General features: G+C 42.6%; 1 protein-coding gene across 6 annotated transcripts in view; it reads left to right on the forward strand.

The window, feature by feature from the left end:
- The window catches only part of LOC139539009 (contactin-associated protein-like 5), a 114,684-nt gene that overhangs the window by 63,906 nt on the left and 31,059 nt on the right, over window positions 1-19,719 (forward strand). For all 6 annotated transcript variants that reach the window (XM_071341663.1, XM_071341665.1, XM_071341661.1 and 3 more), the window contains exons 4-10: window positions 9,978-10,125; window positions 13,872-14,075; window positions 14,781-14,965; window positions 15,120-15,263; window positions 16,427-16,694; window positions 17,571-17,714; window positions 17,886-18,054. In XM_071341663.1, the coding sequence (XP_071197764.1) occupies window positions 9,978-10,125; window positions 13,872-14,075; window positions 14,781-14,965; window positions 15,120-15,263; window positions 16,427-16,694; window positions 17,571-17,714; window positions 17,886-18,054 (1,262 nt within the window). The remainder of the gene's footprint in view (window positions 1-9,977; window positions 10,126-13,871; window positions 14,076-14,780; window positions 14,966-15,119; window positions 15,264-16,426; window positions 16,695-17,570; window positions 17,715-17,885; window positions 18,055-19,719) is intronic.

The raw sequence follows: 19,719 nt of genomic DNA on the forward strand, positions 1-19,719 counted from the left end.
TCTCAGCATTTGTAGTAACTCCTTCAATACTGTTGGAAAATAATTCCAGGTGAAGCTGGTTGAGAGAATGCCAAGAGTGTGCAAAGCTGTCATCAAGGCAAATGGTGGCTACTTTGAAGAATATATCATATATTTTGATTTGTTTAACACTTTTTTTTTATTACTACATGATTCCATATGTGTTATTTCATTGTCTTCACTATTATTCTACAATAGTAAAAATAAAGAAAATCCTTTGAATGAGTAGGTGTGTCCAAACTTTTGACTGGTACTGTATATGTACTTGATCACCAATTAATGTTGATTTCCTGGCATTCAAGCCTTCAATAGGGATGTTTCACATTGGAGTGTATGTACTCTTAGCTGACGTACGTGACGTTAGGGACCTCGTCATGAGCGAGGAAGAGTAGAGTCGTAATGAACAGGGAGGGAGGCCGTCGGTTCAGAATGGATACAGGATAGAAATAATGAAGTCACTGTGGGGTTAGGAGCTGTTTATGTGGACTGTGACTAACATGAAGCTCTGGTCCAATGGGAGGTCTTTTGTCCTCTCAAGAGTTCCAGATATTTTGGTTTACATCTGCACAGTAATTGGACGGAACCTCTAACCTGGAAAAGAACATGTCATCTTTGAAGTGCGGTGTCCATCTACATAGGAAATGGATATATTGACACCTTATGAAGTACAACTCAACTATTGATTGCAATAAAGGGTACTATTTAATATTTAATGTACAGTCAAAATGTATTTCCCAAACTACCTTTGGGAAATTAGAGATTTAATTGTTTTGACTGGATGAGCTCAGTTTCAGCTATTTTCCCTTTAAAAAAATAGGAATTGTTTCAGGGTCCATTCGTTTGTTGCTTCCTCACAGGTATTATATAAATACCGAAGAACAAAAGGTCTACACACTTTTCAAACAACCTCCCTGGAAAGCAATTATCTGGAATTGCAATAAAGAGGAGACATGTATTTGTCATCAAATACTATTTCACTATTTCTTCTAAACTCTGGCTTTATCCTGGTCGATATTCTGTGCAGAAAACCTCAACTATTATAGTTTGAGCTACTGTATACTGCCTGCCTGCAGGATATAAGGGTTTGTTTAGCAGATTTGTCTCTCTAATAATAGTAGGCCTGTGTTTGGGGGTTATTGTGGTAAATTGCTGTAATCATCTCATGGATATTGAGAAGTATATTTTTCTCAGTAATGAATATGTATGCCATATTTTGGTGAAGCAAACAATTTTCTAATTTCATTTGCTAAATAAGTTACTTTACATTGTGGAGGATATGCATTGCAGTAGCCTGCATGGTCTGAATGGATGAGTAAACCCTAGCGAGTTTCCAAATGCTTATCTTGCATAGACATGAGTTAGAATGCATTTGTAAGTGCTTAGCTTGCACCTCTTCTAAAATACTGTCACCAGGCTCCACTTAAATGGACTCAGAAAAGCATGTGCATAAATCACAATAACAGCCTAAATAGTTAACTTGCAGGACTGTCTCTTTGTCTACCAAGAGACCAGTCTTTATGCACTCTCTTTCAGAGAGGTAACACTCCACCTCCATTCTACTGCATGCATTCCATGTGTGTGTAATTTGTGCCTCTTATACTACCTCTCCATGTGATTTTGTGTTTTCAACTGCAGGGAGAAGTGAATTAATGACCCTGTTGGACTATTCACAAAGTCTGGAGCTCCGGTGTCAACAATCCATCTTTCCTTTACTCTGTGATACACATCATTATCCATTTAGTTCGTCACCTGCCTTGAATCCGTTATGACGGTCGCTTGTGATCTGTCATCCCAGTTTCTATTCTTTTTTTTCTCTACTCTCTCGTTCTCTTTCACTCCGTTCATCACCCTCAGCCTCCCAATACAGATTGTTGATGCAGTGGAGGTTACAGGGATAGGGGGATGGAAATGAAGAAGAATAATGACATCTCACATTCTCAGAGAAAGGTCATTTTTATCTCCCTGGAAGCAGACGATATGTGGTACCATTTTTTTTTTTTCTTCAGTCACTACTTGCCACATACTGCTTTTTTTTCTCCCTCTGAGTAGTGTTTTTTTGTGCTTTCTTTTCTCCCTCTGAGTAGCACTGGTGGAAATTCTCACCATTCCAACCCACGCAACATGACCCATGCAACACATTTGATCTTTTTCATCTTAAAGCAGAGTCATTTGGAGAGAGTTTTGTTTTGTCGCAACATAGTAATGTTTCATACCTTTCACATTTCGTGGGAACTACATCCATTTATATTTATGATCCAAAACATTTGTCCTGGAAGACACAAAACCCTTTTCAACTCTTTGCTGAAAGGCATTTTCCTAGACAAGACACAAGGTCAGTTCAGACATACGTGGTTAACATTGACTCCCTTGATAACAGAGCTGTAATTGCGCTCCGGTTTTGTTTAATGAACACAGTTCCCTCAAGATTTTTGTTTTTCCTGTATAGTATACATTACCGTTCAAAAGTTTGGAGTCACTTAGAAATGTCCTTGTTTTTGAAAGAAAAGCAAAAGAAATGTGTCCATTAAAATAACATCAAATTGATCAGAAATACAGTGTAGACATTGTTAATGTTGTAAATAACTATTGTAGCTGGAAACGGCTGATTTTTAATGGAAATCTACATAGGCGTACAGAGGCCCATTATCAGCAACCATCACTCCTGTGTTCCAATGGCACGTTGTGTTAGCTAATCCAAGTTTATCATTTTAAAAGGCTAATTGATCATGAGAAAACCCTTTTGCAAAAATAGTTTTTAGAAATCTTTGAAAATCTATCAAATAAAAAATAGAAATATCACATTTACATTAGTATTCAGACCCTTTACTCAGTACTTTGTCGAAGCACCTTTGGCGGCGATTACAGCCTCGAGTCTTCTTGGGTATGATGCTACAAACATGGCACACCTGTATTTGGGGAGTTTCTCCCGTTCTTCTCTTCAGCTCCATTCAAGCTCTGTCAGGTTGGATGGGGAGTGTTGCTGCACTGCTATTCTCAGGTCTCTCCAGAGATGTTCGATCGAGTTCAAGTCCGGGCTCTGGCTGGGCCACTCAAGGACATTCAGAGACGTGTCCCGAAGCCACTCCTGCATTGTCTTGGCTGTGTGCATAGGGTCATTGTACTGTTGGAAGGTAAATCTTCGCCCCAGTCTGAGGTCCTGAGCGCTCTGGAACAGGATTTCATCAAGGATCTCTCTCATTTGCTTCGTTCCTCTTTCCCTGGATTCTGACTAGCCTCCCAGTTACTGCTGCTGAAAAACATCCTCACAGCATGATGCTGCCACCACTATGCTTCAACGTAGGGTCGGTGTCAGGCTTCCTCCAGACGTGATGTTTGGCATTCAGGCCAAAGACTTCATTCTTGGTTTCATCAGACGAGAGAATCTTGTTTCTCATGGTCTGAGTCCTTTAGGTGCCTTTTGGCAAACTCCAAGTGGGCTGTAATGTGCCTTTTACTGAGGAATGGCTTCCGTCTGGCCACTCTACCATAAAGGCCTGATTGGTGGAGTGCTGCAGAGATGGTTGTCTTCTGGAAGGGTCTCCCATGGCCACAGAGTAACTCTGGAGCTCTGTCGGAGTTACCATTGGGTTCTTGGTCACCTCCCTAACCAAGGCCCTTCTCCCCCAATTGCTCATTTTGGCCGGATTTAGTCAGAGTATTGGTGGTTACAAACTTCTTCCATTTACAGTGCCTTTCAAAAGTATTAATCTCCCTTGGCATTTTTCCCATTTTGTTGCATTACAACCTGTCATTTAAATAGATTTTTTATTTGGATGTCATGTAATGGACATACACAAAATAGTCCAAATTGGTGAAGTGAAATGAAAAAAAAAAACCTGTTTAAAAAAAAATAAAAAATGTCACCCCCTTTACTATGAAGCCCCTAAATAAGATCTGGTGCAACCAATAACCTTCAGAAGTCACATAATTAGTTATATTGCACACAGGTGGACTTTATTTAAGTGTCACATGATCTGTCACATGATCTCAGTGTATATATACACACCTCTTCTGAAAGGCACCAGAGTCTGCAACACCACCAAGCAAGGGGCACCACCAAGCAAACAGCACCATGAAGACCAAGGAGCTCTCCAAAATGGTCAGGGACAAAGTTGTGGAAAGTACAGATCAGGGTTGGGTTATAAAAAAATATCATAAACTCTGAACATCCCACGGAGCACCATTTTAAATCCATTCTTAAAAAATGGAAAGAATATGGCACCACAACAAACCTGCCAAGAGCGGGCCACCCACCAAAACTCACGGACTAGGCAAGGAGGGCATTAATCAGAGAGGCAACAAAGAGACCAAAGATATCCCAGAAGGAGCTGCAAAGCTCCACAGCGGACATTGGATTATCTGTCCATAGCACCACTTTAAGCCGTATACTCCACAGAGCTGGGCTTTACGGAAGACTGGCCAGAAAAAAAACATTGCTAAAATAAATAAATAAGAAAACACATTTGGTGTTCGCCAAAAGGCATGTGGGAGACTCCCCAAACATATGGAAGAAGGTCCTCTGGTCAGAGGAGACTAAAATTGAGCTTTTCGGCCATAAAGGAAAATGCTATGTCTGGCACAAACCCAACACCTCTCATCACCCCGAGAACACCATCCCCACAGGGAAGCATGGTGGTGGCAGCATCATGCTGTGGGGATGTTTTTCCATCGGCAGGGACTGTGAAACTGGCCATAATTGAAGGAATGATGGATGACACTAAATGCAGGGAAATTCTTGAGGGAAACCTGTTTGTCTTCCAGAGATTTGAGACTGTGACGGATCTTCACCTTCCAGCAGAAAAATGACCCTAAGCATACTGCTGAAGCAACACTCGTGTGGTTTAAGGGGAACCATTTAAATGTCTTGGAATGGCCTAATCAAAGCCCAGACCTCAATCCAATTGAGAATCTGTGGTATGAATTAAAGATTGCTGTACACCAGCGGAACCCATCCAATTTGAAGGAGCTGGAGCAGTTTTGCCTTGAAGAATGGGCAAAAATCCCAGTGGCTAGATGTGCCAAGCTTATGGAGACATACCCCAAGAGACTTGCAGGTGTAATTGATGCATAAGTATTGACTTTGGGGGGGTGAATAGGTATGCATGCTGAAGTTTATTTTTTGTTGTCTTATTTCTTGTTTGTTTCACAATAAAAAATATGTTGCATCTTCAAAGTGGTAGGCATGTGTGTAAATCAAATGATACAAACCCACAAACAATCTATTTTAATTCCAGTTTGTAAGGCAACAAAATAGGAAAAATGCCAAGGGAGTGAATACTTTTGCAAGCCACTGTAAGAATGATGGCGGCCACTGTGTTCTTGGGGACCTTTAATGCTGCAGGATTTTTTGGTACCCTTCCCCAAATCTGTGCCTCGACAAATTCATGTCTCAGAGCTTTACTGGCAATTCTCAACCTGTCAAAATCATGAATTATCTGGCATAATTTTTATGGATATATACAAAGAAATGTCAATTGAAAAAAAAGTTAAACGAAACAAATTGCAGCTAGTTTGCAATCTTTCCAGCTTCAGTTTGAAGTCATTGTGTTTGCTGTGTTGTTGACTAGCTCCTCTGAACAACAGTGTCCTTATGATTGAGCACATTTTCTATGCCAGGCGAAATCGCGCCTCATTAGATCATTGTAATGGATATGTCCAAATAAATGTTACTAGCTGTTAAGCTTAAACAAGTGCAAGTGCAGCTACTTGCTGTTATTCTGGCTATTGACATGACTGTAAGTTAGCTGTAGTCGGCAAGCTAGCATGCAAGGAATAAGAACGTTGCCAGCCAGTATGGTAATGAAAAATGTAAACGAATGACTGGGTTGTGTCCATAGATACTGAATAACTGGGTTACGTCTCTGGCAACCAAACCAATAGAACGAATGACCATCCGGCTTGGGTAGCAACCGTAGATTTGTGTCGGGACTATATCTTGCAGAATGATGAAATAGTATGAATAAATTCATCAAAATAACATTCTTCATGAAAATACACTGCTCAAAAAAATAAAGGGAACACTTAAACAACACAATGTAACTCCAAGTCAATCACACTTCTGTGAAATCAAACTGTCCACTTAGGAAGCAACACTGATTGACAATAAATTTCACATGCTGTTGTGCAAATGGAATAGACAAAAGGTGGAAATTATAGGCAATTAGCAAGACACCCCCAATAAAGGAGTGGTTCTGCAGGTGGTGACCACAGACCACTTATCAGTTTCTATGCTTCCTGGCTGATGTTTTGGTCACTTTTGAATGCTGGCGGTGCTTTCACTCTAGTGGTAGCATGAGACGGAGTCTACAACCCACACAAGTGGCTCAGGTAGTGCAGCTCATCCAGGATGGCACATCAATGCGAGCTGTGGCAAGAAGGTTTGCTGTGTCTGTCAGCGTAGTGTCCAGAGCATGGAGGCGCTACCAGGAGACAGGCCAGTACATCAGGAGACGTGGAGGAGGCCGTAGGAGGGCAACAACCTAGCAGCAGGACCGCTACCTCCGCCTTTGTGCAAGGAGGAGCACTGCCAGAGCCCTGCAAAATGACCTCCAGCAGGTCACAAATGTGCAGGTCAGAAGTGTGATTGACTTGGAGTTACATTGTGTTGTTTAAGTGTTCCCTTTATTTTTTTGAGCAGTGTATGTCTATCATTATTTGAAGATCAAATGGGATCAAAGTGATAATGCAACATTTGTGTCAATATATATCCAAACACCGGCTTCTCGGGCATTATCACTTAAATATATTTCCTGTGTATATTTCTATATATTTGTATATGTGTGTGTGTATATATATATATATATTCGATTTTTCCTGGATAGTATATATTTATATTATACATTTCCTGAATATCATATATTTCCTGTATATTATATATGTACACTACTGGTCAAAAGTTTTAGAACACCTACTCATTCAAGGGTTTTCCTTTATATTTACTATTTTCTACTTTGTTGAATGATAGTGAAGAAATCAAAACTATGAAATAACACAAATGGAATAATTTAGTAACCATACAAGTGTTAAACAAATCAAAATATATTTTATATTTGAGATTATTCAAATAGCCACCCTTTGCCTTGATGACAGTTTTGCACACTCTTGGCATTCTCTCAACCAGCTTCACCTGGAATGCTTTTCCATCAGTCTTGAAGGAGTTCCCACTGCTTTTCCTTTACTCTGGGTTCTGACTCACATCAAACCATCTCTATTTGGTTGTGATCGGGGGATTATGGAGGCCAGGTCGTCTGATGCACCACTCCATCACTCTCCTTCTTGGTAAAATAGTCCTTACACACCCTGGAGGTGTGTTGGGTCATTGTCCTGTTGAAAAACAAATGATAGTCCCGCTAAGCCAAAACCAGATGGGATAGCGTATCGCTGCAGAATGCTGTGGTAGCTGCGCTGGTTAAGTGTGTCTTGAATTCTAAAGAAATCACAGACAGTGTCACCAGCAAAGCACCCCCACACCATAACACCTCCTCCTTCATGCTTTATGGTGGGAAATACAGATCATCCTTTCACCCACACTGCGTCTCACAAAGACATGGCGGTTGGAACCAAAAATCATCCATTTGGACTCCAGACCAAAGGACAAATTTCCACTGGTCTAATGTCCATTGCTCGTGTTTCTTGGCCCAAGCAAGTATCTTCTTTTTATTGGTGTCCTTTAGTAGTGGTTTCTTTGCAGCAATTTGACCATGAAGGTCTGATTCACACAGTCTCCTCTGAACAGTTGATGTTGAGATGTCTGTTACTTGAACTCTGTGAAGCATTTATTTGGGCTGCAATTGCTGAGGCTGGTAATTCTAATGAACGTATCCTCTGCATCAGAGGTAATTCTGGGTCTTCCATTCCTGTGGTGGTCCTCATGAGAGCCAGTTTGATCATAGCGCTTGATGGTTTTTACGACTGCATTTGAAGAAACTTTCAAGTTCTTGACATTTTCCGTAATTGACTGACCTTGATGTCTTAAAGTAATGATGGACTGTCATTTCTCTTTACTTATTTGAGCTGTTCTTGCCATAATATGGACTTGGTCTTTTACAAAATAGAGCTATCTTCTGTATACCACCCCTACCTTGTCACAACATAACTGATTGGCTCAAACGCATTAACCCTTGTGCTGTCTTAGGGGTAGAAAATGACCCGCCACTATGTTTATCATCAGAGAAAACCCCATAAATTATATTTTTTTCAACTTGAAGTTTGATGACTTTTCCTAGGGTGACCCACAACATTAGAAAAAGTGAAACTTTGCCTTTGTTCATATTTCCATGAAAGCTGTACACCACCAGGGTACAAAGATTGTCTTAGTGTCATTTTTGACCCAGCAGTTATAAAATCATTTACACACCACAAAAACCACACACACACATTGAGATTATGTGTGCTACTGATTGAACTCAGCCAGCAGCTCCTGAAGAGGAAGATCACAATGGTTGGCACAGTTAGAAAGAACAAGCCTGAGCTCCCCCCTGCACTCCTCGCAACAAGGGGGAGAGAGGCCTTCTCATCTAAGTTTGCCTTCACCATCACTCTAGTTTCTTACCTTCCAAAAAGGAACAAGAATGTGGTCCTCCTGAGCACACTGCACAAAATGGCTGAGATCAGTGATCGTGAGGACAGGAAGCCAGCCATCATCCTGGACTACAACCACAACAAAGGAGGCGTGGACAACCTGGACAAGGTGATTGGAACTTACAGCTGCAGGAGGATGACTGGCCTCTGGTTATCTTCCATAACATCATTGATGTGTCCTCATACAATAACTTTGTGATATGGAACAAGTTCAACCCTACCTGGATGCCTGAAAAAAATTGCTGGAAAAAGAGGAGGGTGTTCATGGAACAGCTGGGAAAGGCACTTGTAACCCCACACATTCAAAGAAGGGAGCGCCTCCCCTGCACATCAGCCTCTGCAGTGCTTATGAAATCTGTTCAGGGGGCTGAATCTTGTCCTGATCCACCTGAGGCTGCAGCTGGGGTAGGCAAGAGGAGGAGATGCCAATTATGTCCCCCAAAGAAGGACTGGAAAACAAATATGTGCTGCACATGTGAGAAATACATCTGCAAAGTCCATGCACACACACTTGCATATTGTCCTACATGTGCTAATTAGAGTTGATTGATTTATGTTCTTCACGTTTTTGTTTTGTATCTATATTATTTTATTCTTGTTTATTGTTGTTGTTTTATACACCTTGTGGGTGTGAGCAATGGCTCAAAAAATGGGAGAAGACTAGTATTTTGTAGATGAATTCCTCATTGTACAGTATATAAGAATATATCGCTATGTTGCCAAATAAAGTTCAAGACTGTTATTGTTTCCCTTCAATAAAATGCATTTAAAACTACTTTTTGCAAATTTCTGCTACTTTCTTAGACTATACAAGTGCTCTCTTACTAAAAAAATGTATGTTTACACCTATGCAATAATAATAATAATAGCAATAATAATAATAAACCTCTGCTTTAGTAAAGAAAACAATCATAACAGATGTGTTGTAGTAAAGTGGTTTCCACTGATTTAAATGCAGTCTTTCTGCATTGTGAAGAGGGACAACCCAGATATTCACAAAGTTTGTGATGAATGACAGGTTGTTTCTTCATGCAAAATAGATTTGGGGTTTAAAGCTAGCACTGCGATGCAGTGCCCTAGACCACTGCGCCACCCAGGAGGCCCTGTTATTTCATAGTTTTGATGTATTCACTATTATTCTACAATGTAGAAAATAGTCAAAATAAAGAAAATGAAAACCCTTGAATGAGTAGGTGTTCTTAAACTTTTGACCATAGTGTATATATTATATACGTATTTATACATATAAAATAATTGATATATTTATGCTTGGCGTTGCCCTGCTGCCTGTTCTCCTCTCCCTCCCCTCTTACTCGTCTCCCTCCTTCCTCTCTTCGTCCTCTCCCTACTCGCTTCCTCCTCTCTCTATCTGTCTGCAGAGGTTTGTGGGGAATGTGAATGCTGACAGTGTCGTCCACCACAAGTTGTCTCACTCTATCAGAAGCCGCTTCCTGCGCTTCGTCCCCCTGGACTGGAACCCCAGTGGCTGGGTGGGACTCAGAGTGGAAGTCTACGGCTGTGCCTACAGTGAGTGATCAGACCACCAGCCCTTACATTCAGACCATATAGACAGTGACTACATTAAAGTGACCACCATCCCTTACAGTCAGACCAAACACGTTCAGCTAATATAATGCCTACAGTAAGTGGCCCCTCCACCCATTACATCCAGAACACCCTACTTCTGTGTATAACCTTTAATGAAAGCAGGATGTTTGAGGACAACTGCAAAAATATAGTATATAGGATTTTGATATTGATGCAATTCTCTCTTTTATCACAAATGATTAAAGAAAAATGCCGACCAATAGAGATAGACAGTAACAGCCAGGCAGGCGTGCCAGTTGAGATCCAGGGTAATGCTAAATTAATCAATCTAATCAAATTAACGTTTATTGGCCGTGTACACAGATTTTGCAGGTGTTACAACAGGTGCAGCAAAATGCTCCAACAATAAATTAAAATACTCTGATCAACAAGTGAATTACTATCATACTACTAATATATATATTTTTAGTGTATTACTGGACAGTTACAATTATCCCTGAGTGAGCACTTGTCATCATGCCGAATGGTTCCACAGCATGATCCCTGTATTCATGGTGGATGCGTGTGTGCGCTGCTAATAAATACAGCTCAAAGTAAAAATAAATAAAAGGAGGGACAATAGACATCTTAATGTTGAACTATAAAATAGGTCGATCAATTCATGACACAGAGAGAAAAGAGCGAGTGAGGGAGAGAGGGAGAGAGATGAAAAAGAGTTTTGTTCTGCAATGTTCACGTCATTACATTAATGGATATGTAAGTACAGATGAATGTATCTATGCATGAGTCCTCCAGGTCTCTCAGTGAATAAATTCAATGGGTAAGGCTGACAATTCCCCCTATGGCAAACTAATAACTTGCCTTTTTGAGCACTTACAGGAATCAATTGTGTATGACCGAAAGGGGTGAGCACAAGAGCTAGATACTGCAATTATCTAAGAAAAATAACACGTCTATGTCAGAGATTTTCCCTATCCAGTTACACATGGAAATGGCTTCCAGCATAATATATACTGAAAAAAAATATAAACGCAACTTGCAACAATTTCAAAGATTTTACTGAGTTACAGTTCATATAAGGAAATCAGTCAATTTAAACATTAATTTGGCCCTAATCTATGGATTTCACATGACTGGGAATACAGATATGCATCTGTTGGTCACAGATACACTACAACAATAAAAGTATGTGGCCTGAAAGAAAAATACAGTCTAAATCAATCTTGGATGAGTTCAAACAAACATGTATGTGAATGAGTATTTACTGATGGTGTTAAATCATGTTTTATGGACATAACAAAAGGTGTACCACAGGGATCGATTCTTGGTCAGGTTCTTTTCAATATTTAAATGTACAATATTCATTTATCTGTACAAAATTGTAACTTTATACTGTATACAGATGACACTGTGGTGTATGCTATTGCTCCCACAGCTGATAAAGCTCTGTCAGAGTTTCAATCTGCCTTTATTGCCCTGCAGAAAGCCTTTGTTGAACTGAAATTGGTACTTAATGCAGGTAAAAACCAAGTACAATACATGACCAAAAGTATGTGGACACCTGCTCGTCGAACATCTCATTCCATAATAATGGGAATTAATATGGAGTTGGTCCCCCCTTTGCTGCTATAATAGCTTCCACTCTTCTGGGAAGGCTTTCCACTAGATGTTGGGACATTGCTGCGGGGACTTTCTTCCATTCAGCCATAAGCATTAGTGAGGTCGGTCACTGATGTTGGGCGATTAGGCCTTGGCTCGCAGTCGGCTTTCCAATTCATCCCAAAGGTGTTCGATGTACTTAATGTCAGGGCTCTGTGCTGGCCAGTCAAGTTCTTCCACACCGATCTCAACAGCATTTCTGTATGGACCTTGCTTTGTGCACGGGGGCATCTGAAACAGGAAAGGGCCTTCCTCAAACTGTTGCCACAAAGTTGGAAGCACAGAATCGTCAAGAATGTCATTGAATGCTGTAGCATTAAGATTTCCCTTCACTGGAACTAAGGGACCTAGCCCGAACCATGAAAAACAGCCCCAAACCATTATTCCTCCTCCACCAAACTTTACAGATGGTACTGTACATTCGGGCAGGTAGCGTTCTTATGGCATCCGCCAAACCCATATTCATCCGTCAGAGTGCCAGATGGTGAAGCATGATTCATCATTCCAGAGAACACATTCACACTGCTCCAGAGTCCAATGGGGGCAAGCTTTACACAACTCCAGCCGACACTTGGCATTGCGCATGGTGATCTTAGGCTTGTTTGCGGCTGCTCGGCCATGGAAACCCACTTCATGAAGCTCCCGACAAACAGTTATTATGCTGACATTGCTCCCAGAGGCAGTTTGGAACTCGGTAGTGTGTTACAAATGAGGACAGACGATTTTTACACGCTACGCTCTTCAGCACTCTGCGATTCCATCTGTGAGCTTGTGTGGCCTACCACTTTGCAGCTGAACCGTTGTTGCTCCTTGACGTTTCCACTTCACAATAACATAACTTACAGTTGACCGGGGCAGCTCTAGCAGGGCAGAAATTTGACAAACTGGCTTGTTGGAAAGGTGGCATTCTATGACAGTGCCATGTTGAAAGTCAATGAGCTCTTCAGTAAGACCATTCTGCTGCCATCGTTTGTCTATGGAGATTGCATGGCTGTGTGCTCGATTTTATACAGCAACGGGTGTGGCTGAAATAGCCGAATCTACTAATTTGAAGGCGTGTCTCCATACTTTTGTATATACTGTATAGTGTACCTTAAAACAAAGGGTAGGGGCATGGATCAGAAAACCAGTCAGTATCTGGTGTGACCACTATTTGCCTCAAGCAGCGCGACACTTCTCATAGAGTTGATCAGGCTGTTGATTGTGGCCTGTGGAATGTTGTCCCACTCCTCTTAAATGGCTGTGCAACGTTGGTGTATATTGGCAGGAACTGGAACACGCTGTCGTACACGTCAATCCAGAGCGTCCCAAAAATGCTCAATGTGTGACATGTCTGGTGAGTATGCAGGCCATGGATGAACTGTGACATTTTCAGCTTCCAGGAATTGCGACATGGGGCCATGCATTATCATGCTGAAACATGAGGTAATGGCGGCGGATGAATGGCACAACAAAGGCCTCAGGATCTCACCACGGTATCGCTGTGCATTCAAATTGCCATAGATAAAATGCAATTGTGTTTGTTGTCCGTAGCTTATGCCTGCCCATACCATAACCTCACCGCCACCATGGGGCATTCTGTTCACAACGTTGTCATCAGCAAACCGCTCCCCCACACGACACATTGCACACTCCCTCAAAACTTGAGACTTCTGAGGCATTGTGTTGTGTGACGAAACTGCACATTTTAGAGTGGCCTTTTTTCCCCCAGCACAAGGCGCACCTGTGTAATGATCATGCTGTTTAATCAGCTTCTTGATATGCCACACCTGACAGATGTAAACAATTCTGTGCATAAGATTTGAGAGAAATAAGCTTTTTGTGCGTATGGAACATTTCGGGGATCTTTTATTTCAGCTCATGAAACATGGGACCAACACTTTACATGTTGCTTTTATATTTTTGTTCAGTGTACATTTAAATACTACCATTGATGTAGACACTAGAATTTCCTTCATAGGTATGAAGTGCTGAGAGCTATAGCAGTCTGTTCATAATAGGCTCTTTGTGACAGGGAGCAAATAATCCAATGCCAAACCATTTAACTGTCTGTTGATTGCCTTCAGAATCAGACGTGGCAGACTTTGATGGCAGAAGCTCGCTGCTCTACCGGTTTAACCAGAAGTCCATGAGCACGGTGAAGGATGTGATCTCGCTGAGCTTCAAGAGCCGCCAGGCTGAGGGGGTGCTGCTCCATGGAGAGGGTCAGAGGGGCGACTACATCACACTGGAGCTGCACCGGGGCAGGCTGGCTCTCTACCTCAACCTGGGTGAGTTAGTCACACCGGGCCAGACTGGCCCTCTACCTCAACCTGGGTGAGTTAGTCACACCGGGCCAGACTGGCCCTCTACCTCAACCTGGGTGAGTTAGTCACACTGGGCCAGACTGGCCCTCTACCTCAACCTGGGTGAGTTAGCCACACCGGGCCAGGCTGGCCCTCTACCTCAACCTGGTAAAGGTAATCTCGCAGAGGTCAATGAGTCAAAGGTCATGTGTAACAGGACACAAGGGTTTCTGGGTAAGGATTAAATAGTCATTTGAACTATTTAAAAGCAGACTGGGGTGCAGTCTGGGAGGGTAACTGGATGTTTGTGTTCTGATACCCTTCCAGTTACCACTGATCCTGAGCTCCATTTACAAAATAGACTCAGACTGTTAAGGATCCACATTGTGAGCAGCTGAGCTGGGAAAGAGGATTCTTAAATGACTGTCTTGTCTACACTTCCTATGAGATCACCTCTTCTTTCAATACCAATCAAATCAATACGGTCCCTATGGCAACTGTATAACGATCAATGTTATCAACCATAAAGATCCACATCGTGAACAGCTGAGTCTGGGGAAGACTGTTCTAGTGCTCCGTTTTGGGAATGTCTTGTGAGCACATTCTTTCAGATCTCTTCTTTCCTCAATATACTGGACTGCTTTATGATCTATATCAAAGTAACCATATTATCTTGTTCTCTGTCTTCAGATGACACAAGGCTGCGGTTCAGCAGTGGTCGTGTTGCGGTCACTCTCAGCAGTCTTCTGGATGACCAGCACTGGCACTCTGTCCTCATCGAGCGCTTCAACAAGCAGGTCAACCTCACCGTGGACACCCACACACAGCACTTCAGGACCAAGGGGGAAGGAGACTCCCTGGAGGTGGACTATGAGGTGTGTCTATCCAAACACCTTACTGTAGAATAGTCAGACACTTCAGACCAAGTAAATAGTTCAACCAAGTTATCTTACTAATTGTGGCAATTTGAATTAATCCTGTATACGTTTAATAATGATGTCAACGTTTCACCCTTTTTCCTCATCAAAGCTCAGCTTCGGGGGCATCCCACTGCCAGGTAAGCCTGGTACCTTCCTGAGGAAGAACTTCCATGGCTGCATTGAGAACCTCTACTACAATGGGATCAACATCATCGACCTAGCCAAGCGACGCAAGCCTCAGATCTACAGCGTGGTAAGACAACCAGTCTCATCCAAACGTACCATAGATTATTAGTACATCCTTAAAATAGTATGGGGACAAAGTAGTTAATCAACCAAGGCCTCTGTGAACTCAGACTGTTTTAATTGCACTGTTGCAGTGAGATTTCACGTTTGCCTACAATGTGATTCGACTATGTTTAATCACATTTTGTATTTGAGTTAGTCACATAGCTTTCTGTCCGTAGAGGAAAACATTGAGTGAGAAAACCAATCTATATTCTCTCTACCGTTTAAGTTATATCTGACCCTCACTACTATGTCTTTAATTCTAAACACATGAATAGACCCCCCCCCCCCTCCCCCCCCCCCCCCATCAAATCAGACAGAAGCCTAAGTGCCACATAATTGCATCACAGGCACATTTCTTTCCCTTGAAATTCTGATTGCTATGTTAAAAGGCCTTTACTTACAATTGAGAAAGTGAGCAATTTTGCTCACTGACTGCCATGATGGAATCCGTAATGGAATTTCAATGTGGAATAGTACCTGAGGTGGTGGTCTGGTGGCGAGGGATCACATTGAGAGTGAAGTGCTGCCGATTGCTCTTCCCTGCTTCTGAGGCTCTGGGATTGATGGGCTGCTGACCTCAATTGACATGGCTGCTCTTTAGCTCCATGTACCACACAAGGCCTCTGGACCACTTGGAATTAGTGTGTTCTTTCTTTGCCCACCTGACGGCTGACCTAGATTGGAGCGGAGAAACTCAGAAATGTCATAGTTTGATATTGTATTACATTTCTGCATTTGTGGTGGTCTTGTAATGCACCTTTTGAATTTCAGATAGTCATTTGGCTTTATATGGCATTCTCAAGGATTTATTTTGTTCTTACAGGCAATTTAGTTATCTAAGTACCATATTCAGTTGATACCTTCCTTTACCAGCCCACTGTTTGTCATTCTGCTCAGATGAACGTACAGTAAACCCAACATGAGATTCATTATGTATTCATCATGTTGATGATGGTGTGAGTAAATCATTCTGCCATCTGTGTGCTCTGTGTGTGTCACCAGGGCAAGGTGACTGTAAGACTGTGTTCCATTTGTGTCACCAGGGCAATGTGACTGTAAGACTGTGTTCCATTTGTGTCACCAGGGCAAGGTGACTGTAAGACTGTGTTCCATTTGTGTCACCAGGGCAATGTGACCTTCTCGTGCTCTGAGCCTCAGCTGGTGTCCACTACCTTCCTGAGCTCCAGCAGCAGCTTCCTGTCGCTCCCGGCCACGCCGTCTGCTTCGGGGGGCTTCGCTGTGCGTTTCCAGTTCAGAACGTGGAACCCAGACGGGCTACTGCTCTCCACCCGGCTGGCCCTGGAGCCCCAGAGACTGGAGCTGCAGATCAGTAACAGTCGGCTGCGCCTGACCCACCACATGTCAGCCCAGCAGAAAGAAGAGGTCTCCACCGGTGAGGACCAACAGCCCCTAGTCTAGCTGACCCAGACCCACTCTAAGCTGGAATCAGTGGTTCTGTCTATGGGGACTCAGAGTAGAAAAGGCTCTTTGTTCCAGTGAAACAGGCAGACAGTGAAAAACTCATCCATCATCTAGGCAGAGACCGTCTGTGTTTGGTTTTGCACATTTCATCTACATCATTTCTATTACCTTTTGCCCCCTATAAACTCAGAGGACGCTTCATCTTCTTTGAATGGCTTGAGTTAAAATGCAATCCTTTATATCTTGTATTTTGGATGCCAGTTCTGCAGGATTGCAGTCAGACAGAAATAACATGTAGAATTAATATTGGATTGCAGAGCCCAGACTTTCAGCAGATGGCAGGCACAGAGGGAATTATAGACCCACAGAAAGACTGCCACAGCTTGGAAGCCCTTCACTATAAAGGACAATCAAAATTAATATCCCACAATCCACTGTTACTGTACGTCTATTTGGAGTTGGAACCGACGGCCAAATCAATGTTTCATCCAACAATAACTACCAGTACAGTCACAGCATTACGTTTTGTCCTCTGGCAATGATTTAGCTTCAATCTGACCAACCACATAGTCATTCATTTGTATTTCCATGTCCTCTTCCCTTCTTAGTACAGTGTAGTATGTCGTAGCGCGTGACCATAGATTACACAGCCAATGACAGGCTCTGATTTGCAATATGTAGGCCTAGCACAAACAATGTAATCTGAAATATGACCCATGTTGGAGATCACAATCCCAACAGTCCCTGAAAAAACCTGCAAGTGATGTTTGATAAGCCTGTAATAGAGATTGGTGGTGTCTCATTGAAATGTGACGTGCACAGAAATGACACCTCGCTGTGTCCACAGGTCACAGAGTGAATGATGGACTGTGGCACTCTGCGAGTCTCAGTTCCCGAGGTCTCCAGGTCACCATGACTCTGGACAACGAGCCGTCCTCAACTATGGAGCTGGGAGACCACATGGAGGCAGGAGACACCCTCTACTTCGGAGGTAAGGCCACACACAATGAGTCTTTTTGTCTGCATAACTGTCTCATGAGACCAGGTCTTGGTGGTCAGGTTTTGCTGCAGCTTCTGAAGACATTATCTGGAGATGTATACAGGAAATGCTGGATGATGAAAATACGACGATTTAGCAACAGTTTTTCAATCTGTGTCACAGGTTGTCCGTCTCTGAACGTCTCGGGCTGTGAGAACCCCACGTTGGCGTTCCAGGGGTGCATGCGTCTCTTCTCCATCAACAGCCAGCCCATGGACCTGAACCTGGTGCACCAAGGACGACTAGGAGACTACAAGGAGCTGCAGTTTGACACATGTAGCATCCATGACAGGTTGGACTTTAGGGTTTCTGCAGACGTTATACCAAGTAAGGTGGGGCTCCAATCCCCAAATGTTGGTGTGTTTGGATGACAAACTAAAACAAAACGGCAGTTATTCTCTCCACCACAGCCAATAGAGATAGGCTTACAGTTAGGCTCGGCCAATTAGACCATGCAATGGAGCCTGGTACTGTAGCCTCATCATCCTGGTCGAGGGCCCTACTAACAAGCTGCTTCCTGTGTGGGGCGTGGCGTCCTCTCATTCCGTTATTGCCCCACTCTGTTGTGGAACCAATGGGTGGAATTAGTACACGCTGAATGGATGTCATGGCAAGGTTGTGGAAACCCGGAACACTTACAGGGAAGAGACTAACAAGAGAGCAGGCGTTTCTCCTTGTATTCACCCTGAGGGGAATCCTCTGATGTCAGATCACAGCTATACCTGATTGTTCTGTTCGGAATGCGACCCGGCAGATTGAGATGATGTTGGAGTGTGTGCAACATTTACAGATTAAATGTTAGTTGATGTTAGTTAAAGCGATGGAATGTGTAAAAAGAGGAAATTAGATGCTTGGTGACAACAAAACAGATGTCTGTGTGTAATTGGCTGCGTCTCATGGAGCCTTCCACAAAGAGTACGCTGAGTGTGTTGTAGATTTCACTGCCATGCAATATTATTTAGGGAGGCTAGTGCAAGCAGTCCGTTGGAAATGTGTCATCGTCCATCGGAGTGGCGTGTCTTGATGTAACTACCAGAACTATGCTTCATTAAAGGATTGGAAGGTTAACCTTTACGAGTGCTAATCTTCTTTTCTCTGTGTCCAATCAAACTTCATGACTACAGTTTTTTTTCAAGTGTTCACTTCTGTGCCGCGGGTTCTAATTCCATGACCTGTGAGGGCAGCCGTGAACACAACAATAGAAACAGCAGTATGGTGATGAAACCATGGCTTGTTACCTTATCCACGCCGCGGTCACTCCGCTCCATAGCAATTCATGGTAGAAAGACGAAAGTGTATGACATTGTAGATGCCTGCTTGTATAGCTGCGTGCTTGGAAGCCGGGCAATTACGCAAAACTGAAGGAGGCTTGAGGAAAATACTATTAATCAGGAAATTGTGGTTAGCAGAGGAATTGCTGTGAAGCGCTGGGTGTTCAAATCCCATAAACACATGTTCCGGGTTTGATGTGATTATGCCGCCGTTTATTTTTTTCAAACATAATAACACAGTACTGTGTTTGTTTACCAGTTGCCCAAACAATCTGAGTTGGAGGGGTACCAATTAATTTGGGATTTACCGAGCAGTCTTGTAAATCATAAATAAACAACGGCAAAAGAAAAATGCACAAACTGTGTCGTCTCACCTCTTGAGTACTTGCGTGTCAGACCGTGCCTTGATAATGACAAGGAAATGAAAAATATATTGGGAGGGAGTCTCCTTAGCAGATAATGCAAGGTTCAGGATAGTAGGCCTCGACACAAAGACAAAGCACATTTTTACCCTTCTTTACAAAAAGGATTGTGAGATCTTACAGATACGTGTTTGGGCTTTGATTGCATTTCTTTGGTTGCCAACACTTTATCCTTCTGAGACTTTTCATTGTGTGATTGTTTGTGTTTATTACTGGGGAAACAAGTTCAGAATCTTTCAAATAAATAACTAGTATATGTATATA

The sequence above is a fragment of the Salvelinus alpinus genome, chromosome 14 (assembly GCF_045679555.1).
Source record: "Salvelinus alpinus chromosome 14, SLU_Salpinus.1, whole genome shotgun sequence".
In the NCBI taxonomy this organism is placed as follows: Eukaryota; Metazoa; Chordata; class Actinopteri; order Salmoniformes; family Salmonidae; genus Salvelinus; species Salvelinus alpinus.